Genomic DNA, 21,656 nt, shown 5'->3' with positions numbered 1-21,656 from the left:
CTTCTCAGTAACAGGCTAAGGTACGTCTACAGCTCACTGTTATTGTTTTTTTTTTTTTTTTTTTTACCGCTGTCCGATTTCAACTAATACTTCCTACAAGAACGTGATATTACATCCTGCACGGTTATATCATAATATTTATATATATATCGCTAGTTAAAAGCATTCATTATTGAACTTTATTCGGTCTTCTTCGGCACTTACATTTCTCCCTTTCACAGCTAGAACAAAAAAAGAGAAAAATCTTTCGGATGAATATGTATGCAGGGTACCATACTCGCGGATATATAATGTAAGTTGACACTTGTGAACAGTTAAAACTTCCCTAAGCAAAGGCCATCTCAACATGTGAATATGTGCAACAATAACTCTTAATACTTTAATATTCGTGTCTTTTATATAGATTGTAAAAATAATACTTTAGCACTTCGGCCAAGTGTTACATTATCGTAGCGTGAATAATAAAAATAACAACCTTCTCTTATGTCTCAACAAATACCTCTTGATGTAATCTTTTTTTCTTCGTTCCATTTTCAAAATGAATTACACATTCTTCTACGCTTAGAAAAAAAATCAACGTATTGCCTCTTGATAAGCTCGGTCCAGATAAAAGTTAAACGTTCTGTCTTCGATTATGAACAATGACGTTCTGTGGCAATGTTCTATGACAATGATAAAATGCGCTATTATGGATTATTACAATGCACATGCTCCCGCACGGAGAATTTTGAAAATCTTCACGAAATACGATCACACAAGCAAAAAAAAAACAATTCTCTTAAAACTATTTACAAAAACTGGTTTGATCCATAAATTGCTTTCAAAGTAACATTATTTAGTCCTCACTTGAGCGTGTCACTAAACTTTCGAAAGAAATCGAAATTCATATCGATTCATTTGAAATTCTCGCCCAATAAAAAAGGTGAGACAATTTTATATACTGTGAGAATGTGCGTACACGTAACAAATACGTGCGTGTTATACTCGGAAAAGTGCGTCCCGAGCTTCCGGAAAGGACAGCCTTGACGCAATTAAAATATATGTAATGTAATACATTATTATAATATTCGTTATAATAATATTTAGGTATTTCATTACTTTTTCGAGACGAGTTTTTTTCCTGGATAGGATACGTCTGAGATTTGTTTTGATATTATTGTATGTTACAACACACTGCTCTGCACGGTATCGGAGTTTCACCGTTCTGACCGTATAGGGGCTGTTGCTTGATCGGGTTCGGATTGAATGGGAAAAATGGCGATTTTCCGTTGTAACAGCTCTCGTACACTTCGAACGCCTCGTCGATTGGTATCTTCTCGTTTTCGGACACTTTGTCCTGAAATTTGTCCGGTATAATTATCGGGATCTCCTCGCTACAGAAATGCTCGACTAGTTTCTCCGAATTATTTGGCACTGTTCTCGATCTCGATGAAATTACCGACGTGCTAACGTCGCCCAATTCTTCTTCCACGCTGATGGTGTCCCGTGCCAATCTGTAGTACTTCTGTACGTGTTCTATGGTAGCTTTCTCGATTTCGAAGTTGTCCTCTTCCGCGGCCTCTCCCTCGCACAGAATTCCCGGACTCTGCAATATTCTTCTTGGAGTTATCACAGGTTCTATAGTTTCCGCTTCCCAACACTCCAACACGTCAGGTTCCTCTATACTGACCGAAGATGCTATCATTATACTGTTGTTTTCGTCTTTCTCGTTGTTGTTCCCAGATTCTTTGCGCACATCAACGTTCTCGTTAATTATATCGATGTCAGTAGCGGTCTTTGCTGCATTTAAATTATCTTGATCGTTAGACGAAATTGGCTCGTACGAGGACGTTGGTAATAATCTGCCGTCTTCTGAAACGATAATCTCTCCTTTTTCAAACGTTCGTACGCTCACTGTACAATCTTCGTTCATTTCCTTTCCACTCGAATCGTCTATACGTCGCATCTTGATATCAATATTTTCAATAGTATTCCCATTGATTTTTCTTAACGTCTTCATTCGTTTTGCATTGGCTTTCTTTGAATTTATCCGAGAACTTAAAGCAACCCTCATACCCGCAACGCTATCCTCCTGAGTAAATTCGCAAACGTTACCAACATTGTTCTTCAACGTGTCTTTCAATCTCACGGCAGTGACTAAATTTTCCAATCGATTAGACGAAACTAATGAGGAAACCAACTGGCTCTGCGTCTTCTCATCAACATTCTTGTTCCGCTTGTCGATTCTTTTCGTTTTTCTCTTCGCGCCTTTCGTATCCCGTTTTCTTCTGCCGATCGATCTTGATGATATCGAGTCAACTTCCGTCTGATTGACCGTGGTTGAATTATTGTTGGCCTTTGCGAATTCGCCGCAGCTAGCCGTGCGTGACACCGTAAAGTTGTCGACGCCGCTATTAGCAGATAGTGCAGGCATGGGGTTGCCTTGCAAGTTTTTTGGCGGCTTTGCATCTATTTCTTCACCATCCTCATCTGTCTCGCTCTCCGAGGTCGATGCCGATGTTATGAAAAGATCGTCCGAGTTTGCTTGACGTAGCCATTCCGTTACCGCGGACATAATCGGATACTTTGACAATCGGGTCTGGCTCTCAAATCCAGAATCTTCATTCGATCCTTCGGTCGTATTGTCCTGACTTGTTCGAATTTTTCCTTCATTATTGCGTACGTAAAATACATCTTCATTTGCCACTTCCTGATCTGTCTCATTCAGTTTGTCATTTGCGATATCGCGCTTATAATCCGCAATCGCGCCAGTGTTCTCCGACAGTTGGACGGCTTCGAACTGCTGCACGAGCTTTCCATTTTCTATGTCTAAGTGCGTAGTAGTGTCATTTAGATCCGGTCCGGGCGTAGGTTCTCTCACGAATTTCGAACCTTTTTTGTTGTACTTTTTCGACTCTTTCGACTGTTGTTGCTGTTGAAGCGAAGTTGTTCGTACAACGGTCGAATTATTACAGTTTCGTAACCGTTCAACTTCCTTCTCGCTCTCGGTGACATTTGTCACTGTTGAATTATCATTATCGGAACTATTATTTTGAGAAGTTGTCGACAACGATTTCGACGCTTTGTCCGTTAGATCGGTAACATGTTCCACGCTGTTTGTTTCTTTGTTAGTTAAAGCTTCTCCTGGACACTTGACGCAGTTATCCAACAAAATTGTATTAACGTTATTACTATTACTCTCGAGTAACTTACGCTTCACATTGTTACCGATCGAATTGTCGTTATTTTCGGTAATATCAGTCTTGAGCGTTTCATGATCGATCGCGTTATTCCTCATTTTCTCGATCTGGTTCGTTAGAGTTGAATCTTCGACTAGATGATTTGCTTGACCATTGACTTCTGTGTTCTTGTCTTTTGGCTTGTGTCTAAATGTTACTGACTGAACGTTTTCCAGTGACGTTTCCGTAACGTGCTTCAAATTGCATGTTGCCGTCTGGTTCGTTGGACTCTGAACATTCGATGTATCACATATTTTCTCAGACTTGTGATCCGTATTGACACAGGATGAAACATCCGTAACGTCGTTGACAGACGACGTAATTTCTTCAATCATGGTAGGAACGACGGATGTCGAATCGGGACTAGAAAGGATTTTAGATTGCAAGGCCGGCCGTAACTGAAACTCTTGGCACTCAGGATTGAGTGGCCGTTTCGTGGCCGTCGTTGTAATCGCGGTCGAAGTCGAACACTCTGACCAAGGTAGTCGGGAAGACGATACGTCATTATCACATTCGGAACTGTATTCTCCCTCTTCTTCATCCTCGGTATTACCCTGAATTTAATAAAAAAAACAAACAAAAACAAAATCAAGAGTTTAATCAGCAAAATATTTCTTTTACAAAAATTGTCACGGAATAATAACACTGATAGGTGGTTTGTTAATCTCATTTTTTTTGACGATTAGAGAATTTTGATCGATTACTCTAATACGATGTTTTTGTGCTGACTTACCGAAATAAGTCTTCTCTGCTTTTTTTTCTTTTTCTTCTTTCTTCGTTTGCCGCACGCCATTGTCATAGCCGTTACGTCCATAGTTCTCACCAATGGCCCGCCTTGAATGGTAACACCTTGGACAAAAGAAATCGTCGCGCGATTATCAGTCTGCAGGAAGATGGGAACTCATCAACGATTATTATTTCAGTGCGATATTTGCCGGTTCGATGAACAATCCAATCATGATCACAGGCGCGTAATGAGCAGCTAGGAACGTGCCGAAGTTGTCGCGAAAGGTGAACTTGGCTTTTTCACTGCTTCTGTGCCTTCTTATACATCTTATATATCTCGAAGCGAACAAGTTATTTTTAACGTGATCTATTTGAAATGTAGCAACGCGTTCTATTGCCAAACTCTCATTCTGTGTCTCTCACGCAGCCAAGACGTTTCTCTGACGTTAAATAATGCCGATGTGACCACGGGGCGTATCCTCACGGTGCGGTGGTTGTGAGTCAATGGACTCTTGGATAGAGAAATATGCTTCATTACTTGGTGCAATGTGAGAACAATGACGTACGTAGCGTGTACGGAGCGGTGAAAACACCGATAATTTATGCGAGTGGGTATGCATCGTTAGTTGAATGACAAACAGAACATCGAGCGGTGTAGCCTTGGAACTTTAGGAACGATCGTGAAGAAAAAACCACCAAGAGAAATAATCGTCATTTAATCTTGACGTGAAAAGACACTGAGCGTTTTTTTTTTTTTTTACGTTATTTCACGAGAACGCGGAAGAAACTTGAATACATTTCCACGATCGTGTCTAAAGTGTGATACCTTTTTGCGAATTATTACCTTTTACCTTGAATGTGGTAGAGGTACGGCGGTAATAAAACAGCAATGATGCCGATGGACGGGACAGAAGTCATGAATCGGGGCATATCCCTTTCCTTTGGCCGCGCTTCCAATCGACACTGTTCTCGTTTAACATTAGAAATAGGTACAATCAAGCGTACTACGGCCAGCGTAACGCAGTACGAGGAAGAAGCGTCCAATGGATCAACACAGATATATAATAATACTTCAATTATTTCTATAATTATCTTTTGTATTTTTTTAATTGCGTATCGCTAACTTAAATGTTTAATTTTATATTATTGTTATTTTAAACTTAAAATTAGAAAAAAGAGAAAAAAGATCGCATATCTTAAATTTTTGAGATAACTGAATTAAAAATCAAAGAATTCATAGACTCGAAAGAAACTTGACGTACTAGTAAATAAAATTGTTTTTCAAACAGAATGTTTTGAAAATATAAATTTTGTTTACTTCATATAAAAATAAAGAATTATGTAAAACAAAATTCCTATATAAATAAATAGATCACGTTCACGCTCCTTCCTCGAAATGCGCTTCTTTCTCTTAAACGCAATTATGGGCAATCAATCGGTTCACACAAACTTGTCCGTTGTTCCGTCCATCCGACTGTGAACAGAACGAAGGCTATGAGCGCGAATGTAGGTCTGCTCATGCAGGCGGTAGAGGCAAGTTCGGACTTTGCCAATCCGTACTATAGCACGCGCACATTTATTCAAGGACGATCCTAATCTCTATCTATCTCGTAACTAACCATTTACGTTGACCAAAGGTGGTCCGAACATGTAGTGACCGGGATACATGTACGGCTGCGGTACGGCGGGCATCACGTGTGGTATGTGCATTGGCTCCTGCATCATTAACGGATCCAAGTAAGGATCGACCGGCATCATGTGTCCGTTTTCTAAGTGTTGTCTCTCGAGATGTTGCTCCTCCAGATGTTGTTCCTCCGCAAACTGCTCCTTTATCGTAGGTTGTTCCTTGGCAGCACTGTCCGCCTCTTCAGTTTGCTCTTCGGTTTCCCCCGCTATGCTGCCGCTACAGCTGGCGCTACCGGTGCCACTTTCGTTCCACATGTTGTTGGAAACTTCCGCCGTAGCCGCCGCCGCCAACGTGCCGTTCTGCCCATCTCCTATCGTGGCCGGTTCGGTATTCTGACTAGTCTGAAATGCAATAATGTACAATGCGTAGTAAAAAAAACAAACTGATAGGATAAACAAACGAGATCATCTTACTTGATAGTCCATTACGCAATACGGTTGGTTGGCAAGTTTAGGCACATAAGCAGGGTTGATCCACTCGATTGGTCTCAAGGGAACCGGGTCACAAGGTACAGTCGCTAAGACACTCGGACCGACTGGAGGAGGTACCGGCGCAGGACCGACCAACATTACAGGGTATTCGTAAAAGTAACCGCTCGTATGATCGTAAAACGCTCCGTATCCCAACTGCGTTCCCGGTTCTACCATGGGAGGATATTCTCCCATTCCACTATCCCTATCCAGTAATTGCTGGTCTTCCGTAGTTTCACTACCGTCTGTAAGGATGGGATAACAACTGAGAGACACGTTAATTAATTCGAAACTCGAATTAATGTTTCAGTAATGCACAAACATGAAGTTGCATCGAAAACAGTCGAAAATTCCTTAACACATGAAGTTGCATATCGGTATCGACTGTACGTATTAATAATCATGCTTCTTTTTAGTACAAAAATATGTTAGCTCAGTTTTTCAGGTGGGATCTCTACCTGCGGTGGAATGTGACGCCGATTGACTCTCGGTTGTAGACGGCGTGGCGCTGGTGCTCGCGTTACCGGTCCAGGGCTTCTTTCGCGAGAGATAGCCCTTCTTGAAGAGAACATCCTGCCGTGGCGTTGTAATCCTCGTGTACTCGTCCTCGTTGAAGATGATTTTCGGTCGCGACGGCGAGCCCGCGCTATCATCCCGATGCGATCTCGAGCCGCTGTTGGCGTAGCTGCTCGTGCTGTCGCCGCTGGTGCTCGTACCACCTCGGTACGATTTATAGCTGCCTTGCTGTCCATTTCGATCGAAAGTGTGCGCGTCCTTGTCTGAATTCTTCACGTAATCTTTTCGCAAACCGTCCTCTTCATCTTCCTCTCCTGGTGGAGCTGTCGAACCGAGAATATCTAATGCAGAATGACGAGGAATTTCGTACGTTTGTTTCTGTCATTTGTCAAAATTAACAATATATAATTATATCCAAAGTTACGTAATGAATTAAAAATGTCAAATTACGTGCTACACAGAAGAAAAAAATCGTTTCACGTCAATTAAAGTGACTACTGACGAACGTGTTTGAGATAACTAGTATCTTCTCGAAAGTAATTTGCGTGAGAATTGATTGTATTACGTTTATATCTCTCATTGCTTTTCGCAGGTTTATTATTATCATACGAGAAACGAGGCGCAACTAATCGGCGTGTTTCCGTACCATCTTGATACCTCGCTAAAAGCAGCACATGGTTTGAGGAGCCGATCACGTGGGTGACTTTCTTCTGCCGCCGCCACTGCATCGCACCCTTTTACCCGGCGTTATCACCTTTCTCGGGACTGTTTCGGCCGATCGTAGAGAAGATCGATTTCTTTCAACGATACTAGGAGCGAATCGATCGATTTAGACTCATTTGCCGCGACTATCCGACAAAAAAAAAATAGACGTGGCAGAATCAATGTATCGCACGCGATGCCTCGGGACTCTCAGAAGCAACTGCGATCGACACGGGGTAAGGGGTGGTCGTGCACACGCCGGGAATGATGATGAGCGACGAGACCGCCAAGAGAGAGGTACACTTGCGCATACTGCGTACGCGGTTGCCCATTGGCTGCCTTCGACAGTACCAGAATAGAAATCAAAATTAGAATAGAAAACAGGCGAGGAAACTACCAGCGAGACTTGTCTTACGCGAGTTGTCCACAAGGAATTGATATTAATATAATTCGATTCCCTCGAATATGGACCTTTTTGTTTGTCGATTGAAGTTTTTCTCGGATTCAATTTTCTTTATTTTAAATTACTAATTTCAACCGAAATTAACCTACGATAAATAAATTGACGTGTCATGATCGAGATAAATCTGGAAATGGGATTTATATTCGTTGTGTTTGTCAACTTTGAATTTCAAATTTATTGTCGACCGTAAAACAAAACGAATCTTTTGTAGACCTAAGTCTCGAATTTATCATCGCTTTAATTTGACGTTTATTACGTTATACAAAATCGGGACAGGTAAATAGCGCGGTCGTTAAATGTGTTAGTCAATTTTCTAGAGCGGCTAATAGCGGCAAATTTTTCTCACTTGAACAAAAGAAGTGCGAAACGCCAGAGAATGTAATTATAGTACAATCACTAAATGATGTGCTAATCACTTCGTTAGCCAATGCGTGACGGTAATTTTGAAAGAAAATTAATATTTCAGAAGACGGAGAAAGAGTTGTAAAGATTTCATTGTTACCTCTTTGTCGCGATTGATTCTTTTTGCGGCTTAGTATAGTTTGAGCCGCTGTCAAATGTATATATTGTTAACAGATTACGTGTATGATATACATATATATACATACACACACACACACACACACACAAATACACTGACAATTAATAGCACGCGCGTAGCGTCTGTTGTGCTTAGTAGCGTAAAAAAAAAGGACAACCGACAATATTAAATTTGGATATTTTTTTTACTGATCATACAAGCCATACATGATATCAAATTTAATATTACATATTTACGAGTAACAAAATGGGAGAAACAGTTAAGAGAAAAAAGCTGTTTTTTGACTGCCCAGAAGAGTTCAGAACGTCCATTGCACGGCAGTGTGCAATCCTCAGTTTATTGCATCATTGTGTTTGTACCTGTTATTTTATCGCAAGGATATGCGATTGCTTACGAGTGTGGATTACACAACAAGCTATTATGCCTCCGCGTTATTAGATATAATGGCAATGACTGCATTTCGTTCACATTGTTGACTTCAAAACCGACAATCAGTCAAACAACACAGTATCTATCGATCATATTACGTGCTTGGCTTTAAACTTAGTTAACTAGCTCTAGTGACGGTAACGGTGATCAACAAACCACAAATTATCTAATTCTTTGAAAAACTCTTCATATTTAAAGATTTATTTAAATTTACGTTTAACGAGTCTAGAAACTGCGTTCCTACCGCGTACGGTGCCCTGATAAAGCAGAAAAAAAAGACGATGTACTATAAAAGGCAAGGTTGAAAGAAATTACGTAATCGTGGGAGTCGCACAATAAGCACTACGAGTCATTTATTTCTTCAGAAAATGTTTTCACAGCTTTTTAAGATTCAGGGCCACACCCGTGTACGCGGGTTTACGTTCCCGAATTACGTTTTGCATAATTTTTCGTCAATGAGAGTTTCATATCGGAAAACCGGGAGTTCCCTTTCGCCGACACATGGCGGTCCTGCCGGCCTCCGAAACTACGTATGTCTGCAAGATACGCTGTCGCTGTGAAATCATCGCACGGAACAATCACCGGTCGCGCACCACTTTCATCGGAATAAAAAGCCTACCGACGTTCGTAGAAATTGTCACCGTCGCACTGCACAGGTCCCCCCGTCAGTGCGCGACATATACCGGCGTGCGGTGCACCGCTTCGATTTTGCCACCGTCTGCGACTGTGCAACGTGAACGATTTTGCGCCATCATGCGCTCGCCGCCGTTTCCCGAGAGACGCGAGCTTCTTCAATACGTCTCGTAAATTTTTAGAGGCTTTATTTTTTTTTTGGAAAAGTGAATTTAAACTCGAACGGGTATACAGTCGAGGCGCAGTAAGATAACAATTGAATCGATGTGATAAAAAAAGAAATATCGTCGTTTTGTACATATAAATAAAACCGGAGCAAATAACTGCAAAACGCACACAGACTAAAAATGAAATACATGTTTGAAAAAAATAAAACCTTTTATTTACATGAAAATTTATGTATGCTATAATTGACACGAGAAATAAATATGTAGAGTGAGTAAGAAGATAAAAGAGAGAAATCTTTTAGAAAAAGATGGATTTGAATTTTTGAGATTTCAGAGACTGATTTACGATGTGCCACCAGACGAGCACACGTCTGCTTTGTGGATGACGAAACGTCCCGATCTCGCTTGTCGTCGTAGATTGACGCGCGAGACGCTATCTCGCGAATACTCGAAGCATAATGATTTGGAACGTCGGACTGTTATAGAATCACCTAGGCACTTTGTCAAAAACATATGCTGATTCTCTCGCTCTCTTTTTCTCCGCTTCTCCTTTCATACATACTTTTCGACACGCTGGATAGTCGCGTGTAAAATGTGTATAACAAGAATAACACAGAGAGACTTGGTGATTTAAACAGTTATCACATCTCGCGAGCAAAGTTCCTCGAACCGGCGCATAATTGTCTTGTAACTGTGACACAGAGAACATTGCGACCTAACATCTCCATCTTTTTCATTCAATAAACACTTGTACGATAAAGATTATTTTGAACTATTTCTATTTTATTGCATCAAACCATCTTTTTTTTTTTTCAAGTTGTTGAGCTCAACTATTGTCAACATATTATCTTATTACACGTATTCTTCTTGTGTCTGCAGAAGAAGTCGGATATTCTTTTCGAGTGACACGTATGCGAGACATAGCTGACAAACGAGAACCAATCGAGTGTCAAATTCACAAGCTGATGGTACGGTGTGAAACGGTATTCGTTGCAATGGATACACGTCGCAGTACGTATATCAGATACATACTTTTACGAAGCATGCGACACAATGAGAGTATTATGTAACTTGCGGAGCGCCAACACCTTATCAGCATTACCTAATCCACGCGACTTGACAAATTATGAATTCAAATTCAAGAAAAATAATTCGGTATACTGAAATTCTTTGCTGCAGGCACGAGTTGTCTACGGATTTATTTTTACGTAAGAAGAAATTTTTTGCATATATCAATCGATAGAAACATCATATTAGCAGCAACAGAATTGGCAAATGGTCCCGCGAGAGTTCCTTAACCTTTCAAGGCACGTTGAAGTTGGTCGGGGAAGGTGTATTTACGGATAACCGAGCGCGGTCTTGACAACGCTTGCCAGAGCAACGCGTTTTAACAATGCGTGAGGGACATTAAATCAACGTTATCGTCGCGCGGCTTTGACGTCCAAAGGACTGTAAAATAAATTCTGTAGAGATAAAACGCGACAACTTCGTTGAACACAGAGAGAGAGAGAGAGAACCGCAAATGTGGCGGGACAGTATCGATAGGTAAAAATAGCGCGCAAGATCCAAAAGCGTTCCTTCGCGTAGAACATTGCCCGTTGCGAACGTGGCACAAGCAATTCTCTACAGAGTCTATTATTACCGTTTCTAGATATCGACATCTCCCGCGAGATTTTGACGAGTTCGACAATAAACGCACTTTATTATTACCGTTTCTAGATACCGACATTTCCCGCGAGATCTTAACTAGTTCGACAATAAACGCACTTGGATGTCACGAATGTGTCAAGTGCAAGAATCGTCATTATTATCATCATTAGAACTGTGTAAATTTTACAGTTGAGGCATATTGAGATCGACAAAGAGAGAAAACAAGTATCTAAATTTTTTAATAAAAACATCAAAAGACATAGAAAAAAAAAACATTTCTAACTTTTTCGTATTGTAGCTGAAGATTTAATAAATATAAGAAACAATTTTTTTTATTTTAAATAAGAACCAAGAAGAAAAGAAGTAGTCGCGTGATAGTCTCCAGTTTCAGCGAGAATCGCACATTTTCTATACTTTGTATACGCGGAAAACGTCGCCGGGTTGTGTAAGATCGAACCGAAAATGTCGTCGACTCAAAATCATGCGCTTCCACTTGTGACACTCGCTCGCGTGAACAGCTTGTAAAATTCGCGCGCGTGAGAGACGCACGTCGGTGAAGAGGAGGAGAGCATGTGATGAGGGAATCTCGTGGTCACTCTCACGTGCTATTCATAACCCGAACTCGTAACTCACACTCGGTTAGGTATTCGGTGTACCGACGCATATATGTGCTTATTGAATGCGTGTATTCGCAGCGCGCGCAATGACACATGTTTAACACACACAACACACATATATTATATATATACATATATATATATATAAATGTATACATATATGTACGAGGGAGCTGCACGTAAAGCTGCGTTTTATTACTGGTGGCCGCGGCGAGGTCGTTACGTAATTCGTACGAACGTCAGGAAGGTCTACGATCTTCAGCACGTGCAACATGCAGAAAACTTTGCCCGCGCCCAATCTGCACGCAGACGGAGGGAATGATTCTATTTTTTTCCTTGATATTCGTGCCCCGGCGCTTATTACGTATTGCTATCGGTGTCGCGTGACGATTTAGTTGTGCTCGCGAAATATCACGCTGACGTAAAAATGGCAAAACGCAGACATGCATTTAGGAATATTTTGAATTGTCGGCTTTTACATGCAATTTTTACATGGAATTTAGTTTTCATTTCGAAAGATCAAAATGCATTTTTGTATTGCGTGCATCTTTTTATATAATATTGCGGGTACTTATATGTAAATCCGATGTTGAGTAACATTTCGTAATTCGTCTCGCATGTTTCTTTGAAAATAGACTCCTCATATTAGGTTCGACGTTCGGTGGAAAATGTGCGGCAAGACCGGCTTACATAACCAGCTGCGCGATGTGCAACCTCTATCTCTCTCTCTCTCTCTCTCTCTCTCTTTCTATCCAACACGTTGAAACACGCATGCATATTCTAGTTTGTTTTTTCTGTTTTGTCAATGATATACTTAGCTTCTCAATGTGCTCGCATCGGACCGCAGTCGTGTCGAAAGTTCATGTCCTGAACTATCAGGTTACCGTCGATCAACAACGGAAGAGACGGAAAGAGAGAGAACAAGAAGAACACTCAGTTTAATTTATTGCGAAACTTTGTAACTGTCAATGATAATCCGCGCGGGAATTTTGCATCGCGCGTGAAAACACATGAAGAGAATAAATTTCACTTCGCCTTCCGGCGACCATACAAAGCGGGATGTAGCGTATACGTAGGTATACTCGCGCAAGTAGTAAGAGTCGATCATTTATGGTACTATAGCGGCCTGCGCAGCAAACGACGTCGGGGTGTATAAGAAATTTAAGATGCAATTGATTTTATAACAGGAAAGAGAGATAGAGAGAGAGTATGTGTGTGTGTGATACTTCTATAAGAGATTAAAATGTTCACGTACAAACACTTTATTCCGCTACTTGTCTTCTAAACTTCAAAAACTCAACGCAAACTTGAATTTTGTAAGACGCGAGTTTATGTAATTTTATTATAAATTACTGCTTATACAGATGAGAAATTTATTTTCTGAAAACGACCATACAATTTCATCGGAGACTTCACGGAAATTGCGGCAATTATCGATCGAGATTTCTTTCTCATTCTGTGAGCGCGTTCGCTGAGCGTATTAATCAGATATTAAGCGTTTTCATTTCGCGGTACGGCAGCGATCAAGAGAAAAAGAGAAACAGAGAAAGAGAGAGAGAGAAAGAGAGAGGAAAAAGAAAGAGGAAGAGAGAAAGAGACGCGACGCCAGCTATTGATTCGCTCCGGTATATCGAGTGAACGCGAATTTCCCTCTCTAGAGGCTCTCGCTCGCGATGCGACTCTCGAAGCGAGACCTTTATCCCATCTTTATACAAACACGAACTTCGCAAATCACTATTCACATGTTTTTCAGAGTCAAGCGTTTTAACGCTGAGAATAAAGACAAAACTGAATGCGATAAGTATTATACAAAGTTATATAAGTATGGCGTAGTATTCGTGACAACTTTTTGCGTGTGTATAGATAAAAACAAACTTAGCTTCTTAGCTCGCATATCGCATACATTTTAATCTAATCACAATAGTTAATTCGAAACATGACGATAACAGCGTAATGATACGATCCAAACGTAAGATGTTATTGAAAGTCAGAAGTTGTTGCTGGACATGGATAAAATATCGAATTTTACGAATCAAACGAGAAAACAAGACTCCGCGACAACTTGAACTAGAAGAAAATCCGCAAATATATATCATTTCAATGCGAATTTAATTTACATACTTTTGAGTCGATTGTAGTTTTTCGTTTTGAACGATTAGACACAAAGAAGTCAGAATGTTCATTATGTTCAACAAGACTCTTGTATGCAACATATTTGCGAATTATGCAACACGATCGTTCTCGATGCACGGTAAGGTGTTGCGAACCACGATGAGAATCCGATTTTACGCTTTAACCTTCTGCAAAATTGTGCGGTCACACTTGACGTATTTACGTGGCCAAAATGGTGTCAATGTAAAATCTAAATCTTCTTTGCAATATAATAAAAGATTCTCAGATCGTCAAGCTGCAAAAGACCGAAACGGCGTCCGCAGCTTGTACGTCACTGGCTCTTTCGACTATTCACGATAATTACTACATAACGTGCGTACATATAGTTGTCACTGATGTTATGAAACGCGAGGCACTATTGCATTTGGCAATCGCTCTCGCATCGGGACGCGCGGCGGCAGCTCTCGTTATCTCTCTGAGACCTAGTGTACTCGAATTCATCAGCAACTATCACCGTTGACCGTGAATTGCGTTCAATTTGACAAAATTCTTCCTCTAGTGTGATGAACGCAATTATCACATAATTGAAAATCAAATATTCGACGGTTTAAACAAGTCCATCCAATAAACAGGCCGAAGCTCTTGATACTTTGATCGATTGATGGATTAATTGAAACTGCAATAACAAGCATAAAATGCAATAAGTCAGTATTAATTATAACCCAAGTCGCAAAGATTAAATGAGGAGGTCGTTGCGAAAGACGTGAGATAAAGTGAGCAACTCGCTTCAATGATCGAATATATTTGTACGATAGACCAGGTTTATCCGAGTGGACATAAGACACGGAAGAAGGCATACGTCGATGATGGGGTCAGGTTCCGCAGTGAAGATACGTCACACAAAGGGGAAAGAAAAAGGCAGAAGGCGCGATCTATTATTCTCGAGAGAGTCTTCTCTCGTCTGTCTGCCGTGTGGAAAACTGAAACAAGATGAAAGAAGATAATGAGAAAGACAAATTTTGCCGGAATTGTATTTCGCACGATATAACAAGAGCTTCATCCCTTTGAACACTTGTTCCTCAACGAGGAGTTTTATTTATTTGTCACTCCACAATATATTGTGTCAACATCAACGTAAATTGTTTGAAAACTAGAATATACACGCATGTGTGTGGATTTGTTTTCTTCTCGCGAATCAAGAGAAGTTTCTTCATGTATGGACTTGTTTTTAGTTTCGTTCTGTTGACTTGAATCCGTTCACGTGTACAGCGCGTACCTCGAAAGTGGAAAAAATGTAAATCCTACGTACAATACGTACACACGAACAGAGGTCCAGGACAGCAAACTTTTATGTGTGACTGACTGCTCGTTTTCTTACTGTGATACTCTAGAATATAATATATATATATATAAATTGTAACCATGTAACATATTATATCTCTAGATATGATTTGGTGAATTACTACGTGTGAACAACTTGGACGCTAAAATAAGAAATGGTTAAAATGTGTCAAATTTACGTGTACACGTATAACAATCGTGAGAAAAATATCTCGAACAAAAAATGTCACAAACATGTCGTTTGCTTTTTAAACATTTATTCTGCAAAGATCGAAATATATAAAATAAAAAATCGAAATCTCGTTTCGATACGCAAATTCGACAAACAGATCAGAACGATAAGGAACAACTCGGGAACACGAGTCGCGGTGTAAAATGCGATCTCACACACGTTACGTCTAAGCAGGTAAGTGGGTAGGTACAGTACGCATGGAGAAGATAAGTCAGGTAGGGTGGTGCGGATCGATGTATCAGCGGTGAGAAGGCGAGCAGTTTGTGATTTTCCTATAAAACGTCGTAAAAATGCGAGAAAAAAAAAGCTCGGAATCCATCGAGGAATATCGAATTTCCCACGAGAATTTTTATCTCTCTTATCACGGTCAGATAGAAATATCCACACGTAGCGACTTGTGAATCGAGAACTCTCTCGTTTCTACCGTAAAGACAGCGTTCTGACGTCCTTGTTTGATATGCTCAGAACCGCGTCGTTTGCAGTATTTTTTTTCTCAGAAATAACAAGAAAATGAAAAGTAGATCAGTGATCTCTCTTTCTCTATTACGTTTCCGTAGTTTACGGAACATCCAAGCCTAAAAAGAGATCTCTTGGACGTTCCGCTCAACCGGAAAAGATATAAGGGGGTTTTAATGGAAGAAATGTAAAAGACTTCCTATTTCTTCTAGCTGCACTTACTGCACTCATGCCTACGATCGACCGAAACCGAGTCGCCCCGAGAGGTCTTTTTGTCACAAATTGTGGTCGTTGACTTTCTATCGCATGCACGCCGTGACAAGAGCGTGTCTCGCTAATTATTTTCCGTCCTCGACATGCGTTTGATTCCGGCCTTCAATATAATAAAAAAAAAACAAAAAAAAAAAAAAAAAAAAAAAAAAAAAAACACGCGGCAGCGAGCGAAATCGCAAAGACGACAGCCCACGAGGGGTCGATGAGAGGGGACCAGTTCGCGACAACGCGAATGTTCTCTCTCGACCCTCTCTTTCGGTATCTCTCGCCGCGCACGTTGATCGATGACCGACCCGCACGCTACTTCACAGTCTTACGCGAAATTGCCCGCTCGCGAGAGAATATTACGCGAGATTACGCGAGCGGTGTGCATAACACAACAGCGAATATAATAAATCAACCCTTCTACACGCGCATAGATCATCGGATGATACTTACCACCTATGCTCAGGGTTCTCCATCGGGTCTTCCGCTTAGAACCCTTCTTGCCCATCTCTCGTGGTCACCCGTGCCACAGGCACCACCTCCTCCACCACTTTCGCTCTGCGTCTCGTCTTGCTTCGCGACAATCTCTCTTCTTCCACGATCGTTTTTTTTCCGTTTGCCTCTTCCCTCGTCTCGTCTACGACGAGAACAACCCGCGACACGGCGAGACTGTCATTTATACGCGCATTTTCGCACGGCTATCTTGACAGTGGCATCCGGATCGCGCTCGTCAATCGGTGAGAGAAGGTAAAAAGGACACAAGTCGGTCCCCTCGTCGATTCCTCACGCTGGGATCTAACCAGTTTCTGTCGCTTGTTCGCGCACTTACAATCTCGACGACAAATCGCCCGCTCTCGCGAAAAAAAAAAGGAAGATTGCTCCTCGCTACGTGAACGCTGATAGACTATTCCAACGCACAATCCACGCCGCTCGAACAGCGACCGCACACTGCGGCCCCGTCTTGCCCTCCACCCGTAGCCTTTCCTGTTCTCGTCTCTTTCTTTCTCTCTCTCTTTCTTTCTTTCGCCACGCCTCCCGCTTTTCGTAGCAGACGCTCTCTATGGGCCATTTTGCTGCACCTTCTGCACTAAAAGGCAACACCAAGGGTAACACACTCGGAAGATTTTCGAACGCAGCCCGGCGTATCGGTCTCGCCAATCTCCGATCAATCGAATTTAATCGGCCGAATATTTCAATTAAAATTGATCAATCGCATTGATTGTTTAGCAAAAGCGATCAGAATTGATCAATCACGGTTGACATTATCGACCGATCAAAGACAATAATTTTCAAAAATAGGTGCAAAAAATGTCACACCATCTTACGTGCATACGTCTCGTTTTTGTTATGCTAATCAACCGTTTATCAAAAAAACTGCTCAAACGCGGTAATCACGTTGCGTTTCTTGTAAATGAATTTGTATTGTAAAATGTCATGTGACAGGACAGAAACACGTTGAGTTCACGATGATTTTAGGTCGTCGGAAATTTGAATCTCTCGAATGCACGTGCGCATTCGATACTTGTGCTGATAGGCTGTTGTCATGACTACTGATGTAAATAGCAAATATGTCGTTCATTGCACTCTTTGCATTTTCGCTTTCTCTCATCTTGTCTCTCCAATGCGCAATTATATATCTATTTCATGTTGAACGCAGGAAGTGCAACATAATGGCGCTAAAAGGAACAAACCTTGAATGATGTCATATTTTTTTCCCGGTTTGCCGGTTGATACAAAAAGTGAGGTCCTCACAGTCAAGTCATATGAGGTGAGGTTTCGTTTGGTAAGAGGTCGAGTGTATTTATGCATATATGAGACAAGTTTGTTATTTTTACTTGTTTTTATCACGAACAAGTTTCACCGGATCACTGGACACTCATTACTTACATCTTATTTAATTTTCAAACCCGGTATGTCTGCCTGTGGAAATCTGGCGATCTCTATCAGAGAAACAAGAGAATAGATATTTAATATAAACAAAACTTAAAGCAATGCTATGTTTATGTTAGTCAACTTTAGTCAAGAAGTAATTTGTAATTGTAATCTTGCTTTTTATGTGGGTATGTACAGGTTAGGTTAAGTTGTAATAGCGACTGACAAGGAGAATGTGGAAGATGTTGGAACTTCACGAATTTGAGTGTAATATTTTCGAGGATGTAGCTGCAGTCGCTTTAATAGAAGGTACCGTGCATTACTGTACCTTTGACGAGTTGCAAGATGAGCTCCAACTGTTCGCTAAATATTTGCGCGGATATCCTGAGGTTTTTATTACACAGGATATTCTGGCCACTCGCGATTCTGCACGCACAGTTAGCGCTGGAGAGTTATTCCTACCTGTTCATGACAGCATTTTCAAGAAAGTTGTCAGTATATGGAGAGAAAAAGGAGTATCCGAAGCAATTCGTTTTGCTGCAGCTGCAAATCCAGAAGAAATCACAAGTGTTGGACACTTGATAGCTACAAGGTATAAAATTTGAACCTAAAGTATGGATATATATTGGAAAATTATACATACTTTGATTTTTCAGATTAAATTGGTTACTAGATCTAATGGAAAAAGGAATATATCAAAGAGATATATTACCAACATCAGGAACTGGATCTGTTGCTGATATTGTTGCTACACGAGATTGGAATACATCGCTGGTAAAATGATGTTGACTTATTGAGAAATAATTATATAGACTTATTGATTACAAAAAATACATGTATTGATATTTTTGATAGATACGATGTTTGTCTTGGCATCCGCATTGTGCTCGTCTAGCAGTGGCCACAAGAGATGATCGAATACGTATTTTTACACATGGCATATTAGGTGTACCAGTACTGAGACACAGTGCACAGAAGTCAGTTAGCTGCTTAAGTTGGAGACCACATGCTGGACGTGAACTAGCAGCGGCTTGTTATTCTGGAGTATTAATTTGGACTATAGAATTAGGGGCAGCAAGTAATTTACTTAGCCACGCAATACTTCTAAAGCAAAGGAATCATGTACCTGTTACAGATGTCACATGGCATCCGCAAGTAATTTTTTATTATCTTGTATTTAATTCAATTCCATCACATTCAATATGTGTATGTAATTTATATTGTACATAGACTATATCAAATATCTTTTCTAGGGTGATTTGTTGGCGTCTTGCTCACCAACAGACTCAAATATAATAATCTGGGATGTCTCTAAAGAAGAAGGAGTTCCATTGAAACGTGTTGGTGGAAGAGGTGTGTGCTTTACACGTTGGTCACTCTGTGGATCATGGTTATTTTCTGCTTCGTGTAGAAATGTTTTTAGGTAAGTTTTCTCTTCAATATTCTGTTTAATATGTAAATATTGAATAAATTATTAAAACCAAGATATTCTTAATCTTAGAATTTGGAATACTGGCATTCCGACACCATGGCGCGCAGAAAGATGGACAGTTTCACGCGAACGCGTAGCAACTGCATGCTTCGGTCCCAATTTAACGTTACTTTTCGCTACTGCTGAAGATTCTTCTATGATATTTTCGTTATCGCTGCAAGATAATATATTTGTTAAAAATGGAAGTGATAATGATGCAAAGATAGCTAAGCGTCTAATCGATTTAACAAAAGTAAACTTTTTGTCAAACGATAATGACGATTACATCACAGTGGGAGGCAGAATAGTTTCTATGGAATGGGATTTGACAGGAAAATATCTTGCTATTCTCTTCCAGGTTAGTAAAAATACGTTTGTCTACATTTTAACTGCAAATTTTATATACAAAATGGACGTGCACGTAAGTTCAAACTTTAGAGAAAAAAAGAAAAATACAACTTAAAGAAAAACTAGAATGATCTAATGATCCAAAAAATATACACTGTGCAATATAAACTCTTAATATCACTTTTTCGATAATTGTAGGACAGTCCTGTAATTGCTCTGATCAAAACAAAGTTGAGCAAATTGTCGCAAGTGGTCGAAGTTCAACCCGGATGCCTGATCAAAGGATTTCCCGGAGAAGTGCCAAACTGTATGAACTTTTATCAAAAACGTTCGTCGTGGATCTGTTTAACAATAGCCTGGAGCAGTGGACGCGTGCAACATTTTCCGATTGTCGAGAACGAAAGTAAAGTCGATGTTGCCACATATCCCACGATATTAACTCATTCTATGAGAACAAGTGAATTCTACAGTTCTGACAACATTTACAGACAATATTGAATTATTATTTTGATACATTACCGGTAAGATAATAAAATTTCATACATGTTTTTCTATCTATAAATAAGTGATGTATAGTAACGAAAATATTTTAATATATGCGTTTGCAAGAAAATATACTTATATTTATAATTAATCATGTTACCGAACTATCTTGCCTTGTAAAATTCTATAAAATTTTCACTGACATACCAACGTGTCAACGGAGCTTGTGCAATTTCTCATTTAGGACGAATTTTATGTACCAAGTATATTGCTTTTGAGAAAAAAAGGGTGGTCTATCGTTAGATTTGCTCCTGACTATGTTTGTAACACATGAAGTATAGAACGCATCGCGTTCTCTCGAATTCGGTACCTAATTATACGAAGTCACATGCAGAGCGTGCGTCTTTCTATTTTTATGTTGCTTGACCGAATGCTAAGCACTTGCTTGACATGTATGCGTGTGATGCGACTCACGCTATTTTCAATACGCTCTATTATTTCGTTTTACGATGCATATGCACATATCTCTGTCGTTTATCTGAACATTTTTCATTTTAAAAAGCTGTACTAAATTATGGAAAACTCTAATATATTGAGAACAGTGTGTGTATAAAATTTCCATTTGCCGTCTCGAGATAACGCGCGGCAGCAGAAGCGAGGCCGTTTTTGTGTGTATAGAACACGATTAAACACATTTCAAAATGGTTTTTTTTTATTCATTTCGCTGTTATTGCATCCGTATGGAGGGAAAACATGATCGGTGTCCTTTTTACGGTATATTTATTTTAAGGGCGGTCGCGTCGCGTACACACATGCGGCGACTGTGGTATGAGCGAAGCTGACAGGTGCCCGGGCAAAAAAGCACGACTGTGAGCGAGCATAGCACGTATATAATGTAAGCATATAGGGCTGGCAAGCCACATGTGCCACTCTCTATCACTTATCTACTCGTAATATGACATACAACTTGCTCGGACGTGCAAGATGCACCAAAAGACAAACGTGCACACTTATGCGTGCGCGCAAGGGCGACCGACGAAGCGCGCGCGCAAGAATGAACAGAGTTGTGCGCACGTACCACACATGAAAAAAAATATAAAAACTTATAACATTCTTTCTCTCTCTTTTAATATTATTTAATTTAAACAAAATAAGAGATTAAGCTCTCTTAGTGATTTTTGTTCTCCCAGGTAAGATCAATTCATATATCTTTACACAAGAGAGAGTATACTAGGCATAAGTTACTGCGCCTAATCGGACACCC

At 40.3% G+C, this 21,656-nt stretch overlaps 2 protein-coding genes across 8 annotated transcripts; one reads left to right on the top strand and one right to left on the bottom strand.

Annotated features, from left to right (window-relative positions):
- Positions 1 to 17,181, bottom strand: LOC109852349. Of its 4 annotated transcripts, none has more exons than XM_020423434.1 (6): positions 16,672 to 17,181; positions 6,560 to 6,958; positions 6,045 to 6,346; positions 5,564 to 5,972; positions 3,952 to 4,067; positions 1 to 3,772 (listed from the first exon to the last, which is right to left on the bottom strand). In XM_020423434.1, exons 1-6 carry the CDS (start codon positions 16,724 to 16,726, stop codon positions 1,154 to 1,156), a joined length of 3,900 nt encoding a protein of 1,299 aa, XP_020279023.1. In that variant the 5' UTR covers positions 16,727 to 17,181; the 3' UTR covers positions 1 to 1,153. The 4 variants fall into 4 exon arrangements, with proteins under 4 accessions (XP_020279023.1, XP_020279025.1, XP_020279021.1 ...); XM_020423436.1 differs by having other exon boundaries at positions 6,560 to 6,940; positions 16,672 to 17,180; XM_020423432.1 differs by lacking the exon at positions 16,672 to 17,181 and adding an exon at positions 7,264 to 7,465.
- Positions 7,556 to 20,508, top strand: LOC109852352 (aladin). Of its 4 annotated transcripts, XM_020423440.1 has the most exons (9): positions 7,556 to 7,616; positions 10,432 to 10,563; positions 17,876 to 18,128; positions 18,289 to 18,682; positions 18,747 to 18,864; positions 18,946 to 19,245; positions 19,344 to 19,513; positions 19,592 to 19,919; positions 20,108 to 20,508. In XM_020423440.1, exons 4-9 carry the CDS (start codon positions 18,324 to 18,326, stop codon positions 20,405 to 20,407), a joined length of 1,575 nt encoding a protein of 524 aa, XP_020279029.1. In that variant the 5' UTR covers positions 7,556 to 7,616; positions 10,432 to 10,563; positions 17,876 to 18,128; positions 18,289 to 18,323; the 3' UTR covers positions 20,408 to 20,508. The 4 variants fall into 4 exon arrangements, with proteins under 4 accessions (XP_020279029.1, XP_020279030.1, XP_020279031.1 ...); XM_020423441.1 differs by lacking the exon at positions 7,556 to 7,616 and having other exon boundaries at positions 8,048 to 10,563; positions 17,876 to 17,986; XM_020423442.1 differs by lacking the exon at positions 7,556 to 7,616 and having other exon boundaries at positions 8,048 to 10,563; positions 17,876 to 18,001.
- The last annotated feature ends 1,148 nt before the right edge of the window (positions 20,509 to 21,656 follow it).

The sequence above is a fragment of the Pseudomyrmex gracilis genome, unplaced genomic scaffold (genome assembly GCF_002006095.1).
Source record: "Pseudomyrmex gracilis isolate BER0280 unplaced genomic scaffold, ASM200609v1 scaffold_28, whole genome shotgun sequence".
Taxonomy (NCBI): Eukaryota; Metazoa; Arthropoda; class Insecta; order Hymenoptera; family Formicidae; genus Pseudomyrmex; species Pseudomyrmex gracilis.
Note: the sequence above shows the minus strand (reverse complement) of the source record. Positions and strands in the feature narration are given on the sequence as shown.